The sequence below is a fragment of the Rattus norvegicus genome, chromosome 1, assembly GCF_021556685.1.
Source record: "Rattus norvegicus strain SHRSP/BbbUtx chromosome 1, alternate assembly SHRSP_T2T, whole genome shotgun sequence".
Lineage (NCBI taxonomy): Eukaryota > Metazoa > Chordata > Mammalia > Rodentia > Muridae > Rattus > Rattus norvegicus.
In genome coordinates, this window is record NC_141534.1 from 170,717,622 (window position 1) to 170,735,489 (window position 17,868).

Below are 17,868 nucleotides of genomic sequence, written 5' to 3' on the forward strand. Positions count from 1 at the left end.
TCAATTCATACTGACAATGATTCTATTTCCTCTCCCTATATTTTGGAGCAGCAACTTCCCATGTAACTTCATTTCTTTGATGAACGGAGAAGGTTGTTGAATTTTAGGGGTTTTTTTATACTTTCATAAAGTTATTGATAGTATTTTACAGATTTACTACAATAAAATCATCATCACCATGTTTATTTTACTTTAAAATATGCTGATAAATATACATTCATCTATATTATAGACATAGCAATATAGACAAGAAGATAGATAGCAATGGATAAATGTAGCTAGGCATACTATCACACACCTTGGGTCCCAAAACTTGGAAAGCAGAGGCAATTGGATCTCTGCAAGTCAAATGACACTCATGCATACATAGCAAGACCCTGTCTCAAAGAGAAACCAGAACAGTGAAATTTGAAAATTCCCAATGAAATATCAAATAATTTTATCAGTGATTTTGATAAAATTAAATATTGAAGATAAACACAGAAATATACATGTGTAATATATCTTTTATTAAATAGCATTTTGAGGGGAAAGTGGCAAATAAGACTAGTACACCACTACTATGAAAACCACATTCCTCCAACAAAAGTTGCATCAAAATGTTTTATTATTCAAAATTTTTGTTTTTGAGAAAAAAAGAAAAGACTTACTACTCGGTCACGAATCTGTTTGGTCTTAACACCATACACCAAGGGATTGACTGTGGGGGAGACTAGCAGGTAAAGGATTGCAAAAATTATATGGATACTTGGAGGCACATTCTTGCCAAAGCGATGAGTTAGGAAACTGAACAATGCAGGTGTGTAGAAGGCAAGAATGGTGCACATATGGGCAACACAAGTGCCCAAGGCTTTAGAGCGGGCACTCTGGGAAGAGAGCTGAAATACTGCCTGGAGAATTTTTATGTAGGATGTGGCTATAAGTCCAAGGTCAAATACTGTCACTGAAAGGGCCACCAAGATTCCATATATTCTGTTCACCTGAGTGTTACCACTAGCCATTTTCACCACAGCCATGTGCTCACAATAGGCATGATGGATGACATATTTAGTATAGTACAGCAGCCTTTTAACGAGAATCGGACATGGCATAATCAAAAGAATAGCTCTGCTTAGGCCAACTAGACCGATTTTAATCACCATGGGTGTTGTCAGGATTGATGCATAACGCAGTGGGATGCAGATGGCCACAAAGCGATCGAATGCCATGGCAACTAGGATGGCTGACTCCATGATACACAATGTGTGTATAAAAAACATTTGTGTTAGACAGGCATCAAAATCAATCCAATGTGCATCAAACCAGAAGATGTTGAGCATCTTCAGAGCTGTAGAACAGGTAAGACACATGTCATTCATTGCCAGGATGCAAAGGAAGAAATACATAGGCTGGTGGAGACTTGACTCCAGCTTGACAGTAGCAATGATTATGCTGTTCCCCAGCAGGGTCAGGACAAACAGGAGACAGACAGGGATGCCAATCCAGCAGTGAAAGTTTTCCAGACCAGGTATACCGACCAGGAAGAAAGATGCAATTTGATGTGAAGCATTGCCTGCCATGTTAAACTAGGGATGTTTAAAAAAGAGAAGAACTAGGGATGTTGTAAGTGCAAGCTTAATAATGTGGTAACCAGGAAAATGCCCAACAGACAGAAAATATGAGTGCTAGGTTAATTTTAAATGCCTTCCTTGGACAATCTATTATAATCACTTTATACAACTCACTATGAAGCTCACACTGTTCTCAAAACCTTTGTAAACCCTCAGGAAAAAAATTCAACCTTTAGTGGCACAAGATCTACATTCGGAGGCATAGGATCTGCGTTCACAAAGGAAAATGTTGCATTTACTTCATTTTTTTCCTGATATGATCATGTAATTTAATCTTATTACAAATATTCCATTTGCTGTTACACTGGCAGTTAATAGAAGAGTTATAAGCATAAACATAGAATGTAAACACACCAATTGGCAAACATTTCAAGAATTCACTTACTGTAGGAGACTTTTATCCTTAGGAAACCTAGCTCAGTTGTTGAAACTCAAAAAGATCTAATAAGAATTAAAAAAAATCCAATTACAGAAATAAGTGCTTCATAACCCTTCAGATGTAAGAATTCAATTATAGAAATAGGTGCTTCGTAACCCATCAGAGGTAAGTTTGATGTATTTTAGGTCAAAAGTGACCACTGTGAAGATTTAAAGGATCTTCTTTATTTCATCTTCCACTTCAGGGCTGGTGATGCTTCATGGTATAAAGAGAATGAATATCTCATCAGCAGAGGAGGCTCAAACTATGCCAAGACAGGATGAAGAAAGAAACAAAATAAAGTTCGATTGGTTATTTCAGTACTATTTTTTAGAAGATGTAATGGAGTCTGACATTGTCTGGCATCAATAGGAGAAGCCCTTGGTCCTGTGAAGGCTCAATACCCCAGTGTAGGGGAATTCTAGGGTGGGGAGGTGGAATTAGTTGGGTGGCTGGCGAACACCCTTATAGAAGCAGGGGGAGGAGAGATGGGATGTGGGGGGGGGTTCAGAGGGGAAACGGGGAAAGGGGAAATGTAAATACATAAAATACTCAATTTTTAAAAAGAAGATGAAGACAGGAAGACAGATCACTTATTAGTTGGCATTAAGTCACCACATTTCTTTTGTAATGAGATGTAATATAAAGAGTAGGCACCTTTCCCCACTGAGCCTTCTAACTACTACTTATTTCTTGAAGGTCAGATATCTACCTAATCTTGCATTCATTTTGATGACTCAGAAGTTTATCATAAGAGATCTAGGATTGGAGCACAGGAAGATCTTGGTTTCAAAATTTTTCCTTAACAGTATTAACTCCATAGGAGGATTTCCTGATGGACAAGTTACTATAAAAATATAAAATTATTTATAAAAGAAAATATAAAAATAATATAACAATTATTTATTTTTGTGCACTGATATAGTCTCAAATTATTGTTTATAAGCTCAAATTATTGTTTATAAGTTAGCCAAAAATAATATAATCAACTTACTTGCTAGGTACAGGCCCTTCCTCCAGCTCTGGAATGCAACTTTTGTAGTGAGAGTGGGGATCAAAGACCCAGCAATTCAGTGTTACTTTCTGGAACAGTACTAACTATTTAGGACTCTTTTCCTGACTATATTCTGAAGTGTCTAGCATAGTTGTCTGCCATTCTTGGGTTCTAATTTCCACCTACCAGTCAAACTGGAATATTAACTAGAAGTCTTCCTAACCCATCTTTTCAAATATTTTCAATGGGAAGTATTTATGTCTGTATGTGTGCTTAATCATTTGCTCCCCAGGACCAATGCAAATTATTTTCTGAGGACTTTTGGGGGAGGAGTTGAAAAATTATCAGGGGCTTATCAAATACATCAAAAACCTTAGAAAATATTTTCATCATAATAGGAAAACATATTTTTATACTACCACACAGCAGATGAGGCTTACAGCAATACATAAATAGAAAAAGTTAATGCAAAAACATGTCTATAGCAGTCTTTAGCAAGTTATAATATGTTTTACTACAGTTTTCACTAAACAATTTCTAATCTGTAAGCCTGTGTATGACCTAGTCCTTTGAGTGAGTTGTTATCAACTCTGCTCTTTGTCCCTGGAAGAATCAAACACACATGAAGCTAATGGTAACTCACAGAACATAAGCTGATGCATGGTGTTTTGTGATGGTGAGAAGAAGATTAGCTCACCTAGAAATATAGCCATACAACATAGAGAGGAAACTTTGCTAAAATGTAAATAAGTATATTTATCTTTGGCAAATACATGTTGTTGCAATTAAAAAGGTATTTTCTTTCTGATTACTTTACCTGCATGAAGACAATATGCGCAATCTATTTAAAAAAAATAAAAGTGATTTCCACTGGGATAAGTGTCTTTGCAGACCTAGATATGGTCTGCTTTGACCATCAATGTCCTAAGAAGATCATCTTTGTCACCCAAGTTCCCTTCCAGTGGAATCTGGAGACAGTCATTTACTGTGGGAGGATCATTCGCATCATCACCATCACCATCACCATCACCATCACCATCACCATCACCATCACCATCACCATCATCATCATCATCACCATCACCAGCAGCAGCGGCAGCAGCAGCAGCAGCAGCAGCGGCAGTAGAGAGGGTGGTACATGGACTGCACTCACCTCTAAATTTCTGCTCACACAATTATTCAACTACTTCCCATCTTCTACAATCTTTATTTTACTGAAAATAAACTTTTTTTACAATATATTTTGGTGAGTTTCCCTTTACCCTATTCCACCCACTGTGCACTCATCCAAATATACACACTTTCTCTCTTTTCTTAGAACACAAACACAAGAATTACTTTCATACCAAGTTCCCAGCACACACATTTGTACTGATTCTCAGTCACTGAATCAAATTCCTTACCTGGAGCTCCTTCTTTGAGAGTCAATTAAAAGACAAAAGTATATTTTTAATCTAATATAAAGTTTACCTTAATGTATTATAAAAGCATGCATAACCCTTACTGAGTTCCATAAATCTCACATTCCTAACACCACTTTACATTTTCTTCTGTGGGAGAACAAGCTACTCAGAAACTTATCTCTGACTTTACTTGATGCCAGTTTCCCCTCAGCAGCTGCTAACTCTATTTCTGCTAGAATTCTTTTTTTCAAAAAATCATTTTATTCATTTACATTTCAAATGATATCCCCCTCCTCAGTTATCCCTTCACTACCCCATCCCATCTCCCTCATCATCTTTCCCTTTGCCTCTATGAGAATGCTTCTCCACCAACTCACCCACCCCCACCTTATTGCTCTAGCATCCTCCTGCACTGGGGCATCAAACCTCCACAGGACTAAGGGCCTCCCCTCCCACTGATACCAGTTAAGGTCATTCTCTGCTACATAAGTATCTGGAACCATGTATCCCTCCAATTTTTAGGTTGGCTCTTACCTTTTGATTTAATCTGCTTTCAGTCTCATTCCTAAGATTTATACAACAAAAAGATTTACAGAAATCTAACAAAGTCACAATAAATTCCTAGGATTCTCTGCATCCTAGATACTTGGATAATAATTTCTTGGACATTTTACCTTCTATTTAAAGGTTCTACTTCTCTATAAATGACTCATTCATCCAGTTATTGTCTAAACACCATTTACTTCAATAATCTTCTTGGAATATGTTTTTCCAAATCATTTCTGTCATAAATTAATGAACTGAAATAGTCTTGTGGCAAATTAAGAAGGTCCTTCTGTTAATAATAATATATTAAGTAATACTCTACTTCTCTGCCAAGTCAAATTATTAAACTCTGTAATACCATTCATATATATGTAGTTCTTTCTTTCCTATTTGACTTTTCTTCATCTTGAACACTGCTTTAATGTCTATGATGCAGAGGTTATTTAGAAAGAACTGTTTCAACATACAGTGCAGACTCTGAGTCAGGTTGATGGCTATAGTTGGTTTGTAATATATTAGTCCACTTCCCAGGAGGCTCCTTGGATTTGGAGAACTGATGGTCTTTAGAGACAAAAGATGAAAGAAACCAGAATGAACAGGAGAAAACATGGAAAAGCACAATGTTCCTCTGCACCGCCATGTTAACCCTGTGAATTCCACAAAGCTTATAGATAATTAATGAACATCATTCCCTAAAATTGGACTTAGACTTTTGTGCCACTTCCCCAGACAGAGGGATGAGATTACTCTAGGACTGTGGCTGCTTCTTTCAGTTTTATACATTCAGGATCTGGAGAGATGCTCAACACCTAACAGCAATGGCTGGCAGCAGACCTGGGTTCAGTTCACAGCACCCACATGGAGACACACAGTCTCTAGTTACAGAGATATGACACTCCCTCAGGTTTCTTTGGGCCTCTGGCATGAATGCAGCATGTCTATATACAGGCAGGTAAAACCATCATATACATAATATAGACATAATTTTTACTAAAAGTCGATACATTTAAAGCTACACTATAGGAAAATGTGTCATTTTAAATTTGAAACTGAACTTTAAGTATTTAGTAAATTATAATCTGGTATTTTCACCCTTTTTTCATCTCGGTTTCTTGAAACTCACTCATTTTTGTTCCCTATGTTATATTACCGAGATATGAATTTTTAAGGAGGATTTGGTTAGGGAAGAACATAAAGTTTATTCATGATAATATCTATAATATCACACCTTGGAAGCTGTAAATGAGGAAGGGCTACTGACTCATCCAAGTTCATATCTCTGATATTGATACACAAAGTATTAGTTTGGAAAAGGTAAATATTAAAACAGTAACAGAGGAAATTAAAAAAAATTATTAGATTCTACTACAAAAGCCTAAATCAACAAAACTGGAAAAATCTAGATGATATAAATGGTTTTTTAGACAGATGCCATGTACCAAAATTAAATCAAGAGAAGGTAAACTTTCTAAACCAGACCATAACCCTTAAGGAAATCGAAGTCATTAAACCCCCACTCCCAATCAAAAACAGCCCAAGGCCAGATAGCTTTAGTGCAGAATTCTACCAGGCCTTCAAAAAAGACCTAATACCAATATTCCTCAAACTATTCCATAAAAGAGAAACAGAAGGGAACCTAAGGAACACTACCTAATTCATTCTATGAAGCCACGATTACTTTCATACCTAAATCACACAAGGACACAACAGAAAAGAAAAAAAGGAAAGAAAGCTTCAGGCCAATTATATATATGAATATTAATACAAAAATACTCAAATTTTTGGCAAACAGAATCCAAGAATACATCAAAACTATCATTCACTACAACCAAGTAGGCTTCATTCCAGGGATTCAAGGTTGGTTCAACATTTGAAAAATCCATTAACGTAATCCACTATATAAACAAACTCAAAGGAAAAAATTACATGATCAATAAATGCTGAAAAATCATTAGACAATAAACAACACCCCTCCATTTTAAAAGTATTGGAGAGAGCAAGAAATAAAAGCCAATACCTAAACATAATAAAAGCAATACATAGCAAACCAATAACCAATATCAAAGTAAATGGAGAGATACTTGAAGCAATCCCAATAAAATCAGGGACAAGACAAGGATGTTCACTTTCCCCATATCTATTCAATATGGTACTCATAAGTTCTCACCAAAGTAATAAGACAACAAAAGGAGATCAAAGGGATATGAATTGACAAAGAAGTTAAAGTATAAATGATAGTACACATAAGCAGCTTAAAAATTCTATCAGAGGACTTCTGCAGCTGAACAACTTTAGCAAGGTGGCTGGATATAAAATTAACTCAAATAAATCAGTAGCCTTCATTTATACAAAAGGTAAATGGGCTGAGAAAGAAATTAGAGAAGCATTACCCTTCACAACAATTGATAATATAAATATATAATATAAAATAACTTGGGGAAACTCTAACCAAACAAATGAAATATCTGTATAAGAACTTCAAGTCTCTCAAGAAAGAAATTGAAAAAGACCTCGGTAAATCAAGAGATCTCCCATGCTTGTGCATGGATAGAATTATCATAATACAAAAAAGCAATCTACAGATTCAACACAATCCACATCAAAATCCCAACACAATTCTTCAAAAATATGGAAAGAGCAATTCTCAAATATATCTGGAAAAACAAAACCCCCAGAATAGTGAAAACAATTCTTAACAATGAAAGAACTCCTAGGGGAACCACCATCCCTGACCTCAAGTTCCACTACAGAGCAATAGTGATAAAAACTGCATGATATTGATACAGAGACAGACAGGTTGATCAATGGAATAGAATTGAAGACAGAGAAATAAAACTACACACTTACAAACACTTGATCTTTGACAAAGAAGTCAAAAATATACAATGGAAAAAAGAGCAAATTTTCAATAAATGGTGCTGGTTTGACTGTCTGTATGTAGCAAAATAAAAATAGATCCATATTTGTCACCTTGCCCAAAGCTCAATTCCAAGTGGATCAAGGATCTCAACATAAAGCCAGATACACTGACTCTAATAGAAGAGGAAGTACTAAAGGGCCTGGAACTCATTGGCACAGGGGGAAATTTCCTAAACAGAACTCCAATGGCTCAGGCTTTGAGATCAAGAAGTGTTAAATGGGACCTCACAAAACTGGAAAGCTTCTGTAAGGCAAAGGGGATATTCAATAGGACATGTTGGCAACCAACGGATTGGGAGAAAATCTTCACTAACCCTACATCCAGCAGAGGTCTATTATACAGAAGCTAACTTCCAAAAAACCAAAAAACCCAGTTTTTTTAAATGGGGTATAAAATTAAACTGAGAATTCACAATAATGGAATCTCAAAGGGCTGAGAAGCACTTAAACAAGTGTTCAAACTACTTAGTGATTAGGGAAATGCAAACTAAAACAACTCTGAGATTCTACCTTATACCATTCAGAATGGCTAAGATCAAAAATTTAGGTAACAGCCCAAGTTGGCAAGGATGAAAAGAAAGAGGAACACTTCTTCATTGCCAGTGGCACTGCAAACTGGTACGGCCACTCTGGAAATCAATCTGGAGGTTCCTCAGAAAATTGGAAATGGATCTACTTGAAGACCCAGCTATAGAAATCAGGCATATATCCAAAAGATGACACACCATACCACAAGGGCACATGCTCGACTATGTTCATAGCTGCCTTATTTATGGTAGCCAGAAGCTGAAAACAACCCAGATGTCCCACAAAGGAAGAATGGATATAGAAAATGTGGTTCATTTACGCAATGGAATACTATTTAGCTATTAAGAAGGAATATATCATGAGTTTTGCAAGCAAACTGATGGAATCAGAAAATATCATCCTTAGTGATATAATTCACACCCAGAAGGCCATACATGATATGTACTCACTAATAAGTGGATTTTAGCGATAAAGGTGCAGAATATCCAGGACACAATTCACAAAACTCAAGGTTAACAAGCCTGAATGACCCAAGTGGGGATGTCTCAATCCTACCTGGGAGGGAGAAGAAACAGTCATGGGAGACAGAGGGAGAAAAGGAACTGTGTGGGAGAAAGGACAGGGAGGAGAAGAGGGAAAATACTCAGGTATTGGGGCAAAGAGTACTGAATCCCTGATGGCCAGCAAAAAGAATGGAAACAGGCAACCTAGGGAGGTAGGAGGTGGGGGGACCTTCTAGAATGTCCTGGAGACCTGGGAGGTGAGAAACTACCAGTATTCAAAGGAGATACATTGGATGGAGTACTCTACAGTGGGGAGGGGGAACTTGTAAATTCCACCTCCAGTGGAGAGAAAGGACATTCTTCGCACAGTTAAAATCTCTGATCCAGAATTGTTCCTGTCTGAAGGAACTGCAGTGACATTAATAGAGAAAAGTATGAAAGAAAGGTCCAATGACAGACCGAAATTGGGATCCAGCTCAAAAGGAGGCCCCAGGTCCTGACACAATTACTGATGCTGTAGTGTGCTTGCAGACAGGAGTCTAGCACGGCTGCCCTATGAGAAGCCTAACACACATCTGAAAGGGTCAGAGGGAGATAGTAGCACCCAACGATGGACAGAAGCTAGGTACCCATGTGGTTGAACTGGGAAAAGGCTGGAAGAAGCTAAGGAGAAGGGAGGCCCCATGAGAAGACTAGCATTCTCAGCTGACCTCGATCCCTGAGCTCTCAGACACTGAGCTCCCAACCAGGTAGCATACACCAGCATATGAGGCCCTTGATACAGACAGCAGAGGACTGTAAGAGAAGATGCAATAACTCTCAAGAGACTTGAAGTCCCAGGGTGTAGCGAGGCCTGGTAGTGAAGGGGTTGGGAGTGGGGACATCCTCTTGGAGGGGTGGTGACTTATGGGATGAGGAGTAGTCGGGAGGTAGACCAGGAGGTAGGTGCAGTCTGGACTGTAAAACAGGATTAAATAATAAAAATAAAATTTTAATTCTATTCATCGTTTACTTTCATTCTTATACTACCTGTAAGCAACTAATGTAAGACAGATATGGTGAGACTGAGTTAAGTGGAACAGAATAGAAAGTCTTGGGAAGAAAAGGTCCACACATCAAGTAGAGGAACCAAGCCAGCAGTTTCAGTTTAGAAGGAAAAAGATGGTGATTATCCTAGGTTGTCACAAGATGTAGAAGTGTTGACTATGCCGTGAATATGGTTATATATGTTGGCTCTTTTGTTGGCTTCTTCAGCTGCTCTTTCTCTTGCGTGTTCTGGGACCAAAGAAATGGATACTTGGGACAGAGGTGACATAGGTAGAGGCCATCTTTAGGCATAGCTATAATAACTTTGTAATCTCCTCAGAACTCTGATGGGGGGCATGGGGATGTTTACGTCCTTTTTCTTTAGAGACTATAGGTTTAAGAGGTTGTTCAGTCAATGAGGCTGAACAATAATCTGAATAAATCTATAATGAGACTCAATAATTGCTTTATGTACCAGATACCTCTTCAGTCTTTAAATTCAAGCCCCCAAACCTCAACTTTTAGTTTATTTCTTGACTCTTTATGCATTCATTTTAACTAAATATAATCTGAAGCCTGGAAAATTCTCAAAAAGTTAAGAGCTCTTACTGCTATTCCAGAATACTGGCATTTGATTCCCAGCACTCACATAGAGAGGCTCACGACCATCTATAACTCCAGCACTAAGGGATCCAATACCCTCTTCTGGCCTGTAAAAGCACTGCATACGTGTGGCATACACTCAAATACATGAGTAAAAATCATAAAAGTGGAGATTAAAGATTTGGTGTGTGAAAAGATTAGATTTTCTATATCCATTTTATACCATAATCATCAAAATATCATGCAAATTGTTTTTTTGTTCATTATAGTTTTTATTAGAAAAAATTATGTTTTTATGACAATTCAGATTCATTCATGTTTCTTTAATCCTATAAATTATAAACTTTTGTTTAATTTTGCCTTTATAAGTATATTATGACTTGGATGCAATATGTCACCCGCTGCCTTGTCTGAGAGATTATTCAGAGACTGTCACTATTCGGAGGGGCTACAGAACTGGAGCCTTGCAGTTGATGTGTGCCACCAAACTTTGAGGTTTGCACTCTGGTCATTGTTTCATACTTATCTCTTTGCTTCTTTTATTTTTTATTTTTTAGGGGACTTTTAAATTATGGTGTGTGTGTGTGTGTGTGTGTGTGTGTCTGTGTCTGTGTCTGTGTCTGTGTCTGTGTCTGTGTCTGTGTCTCTCTGTGTGTATGTGGGTCTGTGTCTGTATCTGTGTCTGTGTCTGTGTGTGTGTGTCTGTGTGTGTGTGTATGTGTCTCTCTGTGTGTCCATATCTCTGTGTGTGTCTGTGTCTCTGTGTGTGTGTGCGTGTGCGTGCACACACATGTGCATGTGCGTGTAAACCTGCATGTACAAATACCAAAGGGAACTGAAATCATTGCTTCAAGATTTGCTTTTATCGATGACTGCCAAATGTAATGAATTAAAATTCACCAACATTAGAATAACAGAGTATGAGTTTTACCTAGGCCTTCTGCACATATGTTACGTTGTGTCTCTTGGTCTTTAAGTAGGACTCCTAACAGTCAGAGCAGGAGTCTTCTCTGACTCTGTTATGTGCCTTTGGGACCCTTTCCTCCTACTGTGCTGCCTCAGTAAGAGGGTGTGCCTAGTCTTACTGCAACTTGATATGCTGTGGGAGGCCTGCCCTTTTCTGAAGAGAAAGGGAGAAGAAGTACATGGGGGGAGGGAAGGCAGAGGAAAGACTGGGAGAAACAGAGGGAGAGAAAATGTGGTTGAGATGTAATGATAATTATTTAATTAAATTTAAAAAACAAAATAGCAGAGAACAAGATTTTACATTTAAAACCTTCAGGGACATGAAAGGGCTGCCCACACTCCCCTTATCTATTCAATATAGTACTGGGAGTTCTAGCTAGAGCAAGAGACAACAAAAGGAGATCAAGGAGATACAAATTGGCAAAGAACTCAAGGAATCACTATTAGCAGATGATATGATATTTTACATAAGCAAAATTCAATGAGAGAATTTCTACAGCTGTTAAACAACTTCAGCAAAGTGGCTGGATAGAAAATGAGCTCAAATAAATCAGTAGCCTCCCATTATACAAATGATAAACAGGCTGAGAACAAAAATAGGGAAATAACACGATTCACAATAGTCACAAATAATATAAAATATCTTGGGGGTAACTCTAACTAAGCAAGTGAAAGACCTGTATGACAAGAACTTCAAGTCTCAGAAGAAAAAAATAGAAGACCTCAGAAAATGGAAAGATTTGGAAAAAAATCCTCACTAACACCACATCTGATTGAGGGCAGATATCCAAAATATATAAAAAACTCAGGAAGCTAACCACCAAAACAAACAAACAAACTAACTAACTAACAAACAACCCAATCAAAACTGGGATATAAAATTAAACTGAGAATTCACAACAGAGGAATCGCGAAGATCTGAGAAGCACTTAAAGAAGTGTTGGAACTCCGTAGTGATTAGGGAAATGCAAATCAAGAAGACCCTAAGATTCCACCTTACTCCAATCAGAATGGCCAAGATCAAAAACTCAGGTGACAGCACATGTTGGTGAGGACATGGAGAAAGAGGAACACTCCTCCATTGCCGATGGGATTGCAAACTGTACAACCATTCTGGAAATCAATCTGGAGGTTCCTCAGAAAGTTGGAAACAGATCTACCTAAAGACCCAGCTATACAACTCCTGGGCAAATATTTGAAAATATGCCTCCCCATGCCACAAGAGCGCCATTATGTTCACAGCAGCCTTATTTGTGATAGCCAGAAACTGGAAACAACCCAGATGTCCCACGACAGAAGAATGGATACAGAAAACGTGGCTCATTTACACAATGGAATACTATTCAGCTGTTAAGAACAAGGACATCATGAGTTTTGCAGGCAAATGGATTAAACTAGAAAATATCCTGAGTGAGGTAACTCAAACTTTAAAGGACAAACATAGTATGTACTCAGTAAAAGTGTATTAGCCCCAAAAGTACAGAATACTCAGGACTCAATCCACAGAACTCAAGAAGGTTAACAAGCCAAAGGGCCCAAGTGAGGATCCTTCCATTACTTCCATTCCACTTAGGAAGGAGAAGAAACCAGAGGGCAGAGGTAGGGAGGGAACTGAGTGGAAAGGGGAGGGGCAGGGGAAGGAGCAAAAGGGAACATGGTCAGTTATTGGGGGGATCAGCTGTGAAGCTTGAAGGGTCAGCAGAATGAATGGGGTTACGAGGACATCTTGGAGACAGTGGGAAGGTGCCACGGGGCAGGGAGGAATGAGATAAGGAACTGTTGGAGGTCAGAACAAAAGGTTCATATTAACTGGACTGTGAGGAAAGATTAAAGATAATAAAAAAATGAGGAAACCTCAAAAAATACTTTTTTCAAACACCTACAGAGTTTCTTGCTACAAAACGTTTTGTGGGGCATATAGCAGGAAGTAAGCACCTAGACAGTGTTTGCTACTATTGTAAGTGATAGTTTTCAAATACCGGCTTTTAGTTAGTGCTAAGAGTCTCCATAATTTTAATAAATCCTATTGTGCTAAATACAGATATAGAGCTCTACCACAGTGAATTAATTAACAACTTTATTAAATTAGTTTCTTAAATCTGATGAACACTAAATACTTTTAAAGCATATAGTTGTGATATTTATCTACAAATGTTCTTCTCACTTCTCTTTCAACTATGTTGTCATACATAATGCATAGTAACTAAAATAAATTGTATTCCACATAAATCTTTAAAGGATTGCTACAGTGTTGACACAACGTCATTGGCCTAGGAATTGTTGAAATATACAAGAACTGTGGCTTTGGAACACCAAATCCTCGGTAGAAAAGTTGGTGGTCATGGTAGCTCCACAGTTAGTTAAACTGATGGGTAGTTGTGTTACTGCTGTTTGGAAGACACAGAGATTCCATGTCTAAACACATGGAGATAAAAAAACCAGTTGCAGTTATGTGGAAACATCTGGATATAAAAGCACACATGTGGCCCTATAGATTCCCCAATGCTGGTATGAAAATTGAACTAATCTGCTTCCATTTCACAACGTATGCTCACTCTCTAGAGAGAGTACCACGCTGCTCAACGGTAGTGGAGTATAAATTAAAGACTAAAACTATATACAATGTTATATGGATGCTAACAGATAAATTTGGTAGAAATATAAATCCTAAAATTTACAGGATATCCCAGATTTTATACAGGGTCAGCAACATTTAGTTCTGATGTCCATGAAAGAAAATAATTTCATCAAGGTTATGAAACTCAGAGTATTTTAATGTTTGTATTTATTGTTACTTTGGCCTTATAGCATACTACTATGAAGTAATTTCAATGTGTACGGTCATATCTTGCTTCGTCTTCCTCTATTCTACCTGTTCAACATACACAATTTAAAAATAAAATTTGCCTTTGAAAGCATTACTTTTGTCATGACTATTATAAAATATTATTGATCCCATATATAATGCTCATATTCTTTGTAAATAATATTCTTAAAGGAGCTGGAGAGAAGGCACGGCAGTTAAGAATGCTAACTTTTCTGCAGAGGACCAAGGTTAGATTCCCTGACTGCAGATGGTGGCTCATGACTATCTGTAAATACAGTTCCAGGGAAATCTATATCCTCTTTTGGCCTCAGTGGGCACAAGCCTCTCATGTGATGTATATTCATGCAGGCAGGCAAGCATTCATACACATCAAATAAAACTAAATAGAATTTTTAAAATGTCTTCATGAAGTCAATTTGATTTTAAAGATGTATCAGATTACAAAGTGAATCATTACATTTTGAAATTTGTATCTCTTGCTTTATTTTATATTCCAGTTGTCAAGATCAATATTTTTAGGATGGGCTAGTAAGCAAGACTAAGATAAGAACAAATAGGGTAAACAGAGGCAAACACACCAAAATTAAGGTGCAAACAAAATTTTGGGGTATTTCAGGGTAACATCAGGTGCTTAAATTTGAAGATTTTAATTTTAAATTATTAAAGTAGATTTTATTATATAAAATGTGGCTACTTGACAACTATAGATAATAAAATGAATATAAAAACGAGTATTTTTTCAAGTACTAATTTATTTCACAATATTTTACATACAGTAACTTTAGGTCCTCGTTAACAAGCATAATCCAATTGCAATGATTCCTATTTAATAGCTAGAAAATGTATATGAAAATACATTGTCACATTATGAATTGTGATTCATAGGACTTGAGTTTTAACTTACCTTTCTGTCTTGTTTGCTTGCTTGTATGCCTCTTTTTTGTTAGGGTAATGACCTAAGAAATCCCAAATAAACTTTGAAAGTACTATTATCCTAATCTATACATCAACACAGACTAAACAACTTCAAAATTATAAAAAGTAATGGCTTTGAACATTGCAGAGAGGTCTAGATGAATATTTAAAGACCCATGCTATCTGTTTCCTGTTTTAAGAAAACCTTGTAAGAGCTTACATATGTTTTAATAGTTACTCTAAATTATTATTAAGACATATTTAATTCAATGGACTACCATATTCATTTCACATAGTCACATGACAACTTGAAAATTGTCAAAAGTCACTCTCAGCTTTCTTTAAAATTGAACTTACTGGCTAGCAATTTAGGTTACTGTTAATAGTGTTTCTTTGCATGTACCAGGACCTAGGCTTGGTCTCAAGCATCAAAAAAAAAAAAATAAATAAAAAAGAAAAAAGAAAGAAAAAAAGAAAGAAATAAAGAAAGAAAGAAAACAAAGGTTAAATGATGAAAATTTGAGGCTGCCCTGTATATTCCTTAAGAAACTGAAAGTCAGATAGGGAAGAGACATATACATATATATATATATATATATATATATATATGTGTGTGTGTGTGTGTGTGTGTGTGTGTGTGTGTGTGTGTGTGTGTGTATATTTTAATTCCATGAGTATTGATTAATGCCTACTCTAAGCTACTGTGATATTCTAGATAACAATTCACTATAGACATATTTACATACATAATAATTGTAGAAGATATTGTATCAAGAGGCAAAGGAACATCAAGTCATGATGTTCATAGATAAATCATCTGGAACAAAGTTTGGGCATGGAAGTGGGAGAGAATAATTGGCACTGATTTCCAGCACACTTGCCCTCTAAGATATCCATAACTGAGGGAGATTTATGAAGCATATGTAGAAACAAGCTTTCCAAACACAGTAGACAGAGCATATTCCTCCAGAACCTTGTTGTGATGATTTGTTGACTTGTTTCTGCTTTTGTTGACATTTCTATATGCAGTATAGCTAGAACAAACAACTTACCATGATTCACATCGCAAGTGCCAATGCCTGTCTTGTCTTGATGACTTGCTTACATTGTAATAGAGTTGATTTTGGGCGAACAAATCAAATGGAGGATTCCTTGTCGGATCTGTTTGGTCTTCACACTATAGATGATTGGGTTGAGCACTGGTGGCACCAATAAGTAGATATGAGCCATGAAGATGTGAATGAGGGGAGAGGAATGTTTGGCAAAACGATGAACAATAGATAATCCTATCATGGGCACATATAGAATGAGCACAGCACAAATATGGGATGCACATGTGTTGAGGGCCTTAAGTCTACCCTCACGGGATGCAATTTTTAACACTGACTGAAGGATTAAAACATAAGATACAAAAATGCCCAGGGAGTCCATGCCCCACAGCAATGTGATGAGTACTAGTCCATATATGACATTAAATCTGATGTCAGCACAAGCCAGGCGGATCATGTCCTGATGCAAACAATAGGAATGAGAAAGGACATGGGAGCCACAGAAGGGAAAGAAGGCGAGACGGGCCACCAGTGGAATTATCAAAATAGAACTTCTGAGCAGAGCAGCAGTTCCAATCTTGGCGATAAGTTTTGGCGTGAGAATGGTAGCATATCGCAGGGGATGGCAGATAGCCACATAATGGTCAAGGGCCATGGCTAAGAGCACAGAGGATTCAGTGAAGGAAAAAGTATGAATCAGAAACATTTGGACCACACAAATATTAAACTGGATCTCTCGAGAAATAGACCACAAGACCCTAAAAAGTGAAATCATCGTGGGCAGGGACATGGCCATGTCAGTGAGTGAAAGCATAGCAAGGAAGTAATACATGGGCTCATGGAGCCTGGGATCTGTGCGCACGATATGCAGAATCATACAGTTGCCTGTTATTCCAATAAGGTAAAGAAAGCAAAATGGAATGGAAATCCAGTGGTGAAATTCCTCATAGCCAGGGATGCCTGTGAGGTAGAATGTAGAGGACACAATTGTGCTGGAGTTTGAGGTTGCCATTGGGCTGATTGTTAGAGCACAATCCAATTCCACGGCTATTCTCTAATGTGTAGATCTGTGTCAGGGAGTAAAGGGAGAGGACAGCCAGTGAGAAGAGCAATAATTTTAAAAAGACTTCAGTGCTTATATATACTTACTCCTCTATCCATTCTTCATTTCTACTTCATCATCTTCATTTCATTGTTAGTTAACATCAAAGTACAATATCTGTACTTTGCTGCCATCGAGGCCTTCCTTCCACTCAACTTCCCAAATGCAAGCCTATTAAAGACCCTCTGATCTTGAGGGTGAGAGAAGAGATCTTAGGAGAAGAGGGAACCTTAAAAAACAGCAGAATACAACAATATGAAAGTAGATGTTGGTATTAACTGAGGAAGAATGTGAATGAGCTTGGATACTGACTGAAGGAAAGCAACTGAGAAGGAAAGTGAATGACAGAAAAGTTTTAATGAAGATTCCTTGATGAAATTAATCACTTTGCATAGTACATACATACATACACACACACACAGAGAGAGAGAGAGAGAGAGAGAGAGAGAGAGAGAGAGA

At 37.3% G+C, this 17,868-nt stretch overlaps 2 protein-coding genes across 2 annotated transcripts; both read right to left on the minus strand.

Annotated features, from left to right (window-relative positions):
* Positions 1-611: 611 nt before the first annotated feature.
* On the minus strand, positions 612-1,559 carry Or52ae9 (olfactory receptor family 52 subfamily AE member 9). The gene is given in 1 exon segment (NM_001000157.1): positions 612-1,559. A coding segment is annotated over 1 exon segment (948 nt).
* A 14,800-nt stretch (positions 1,560-16,359) lies between these two features.
* Or51l4 (olfactory receptor family 51 subfamily L member 4) lies at positions 16,360-17,319 on the minus strand. Its single transcript, NM_001000740.1, is given in 1 exon segment — positions 16,360-17,319. A coding segment is annotated over 1 exon segment (960 nt).
* Between the last annotated feature and the right edge of the window lie 549 nt (positions 17,320-17,868).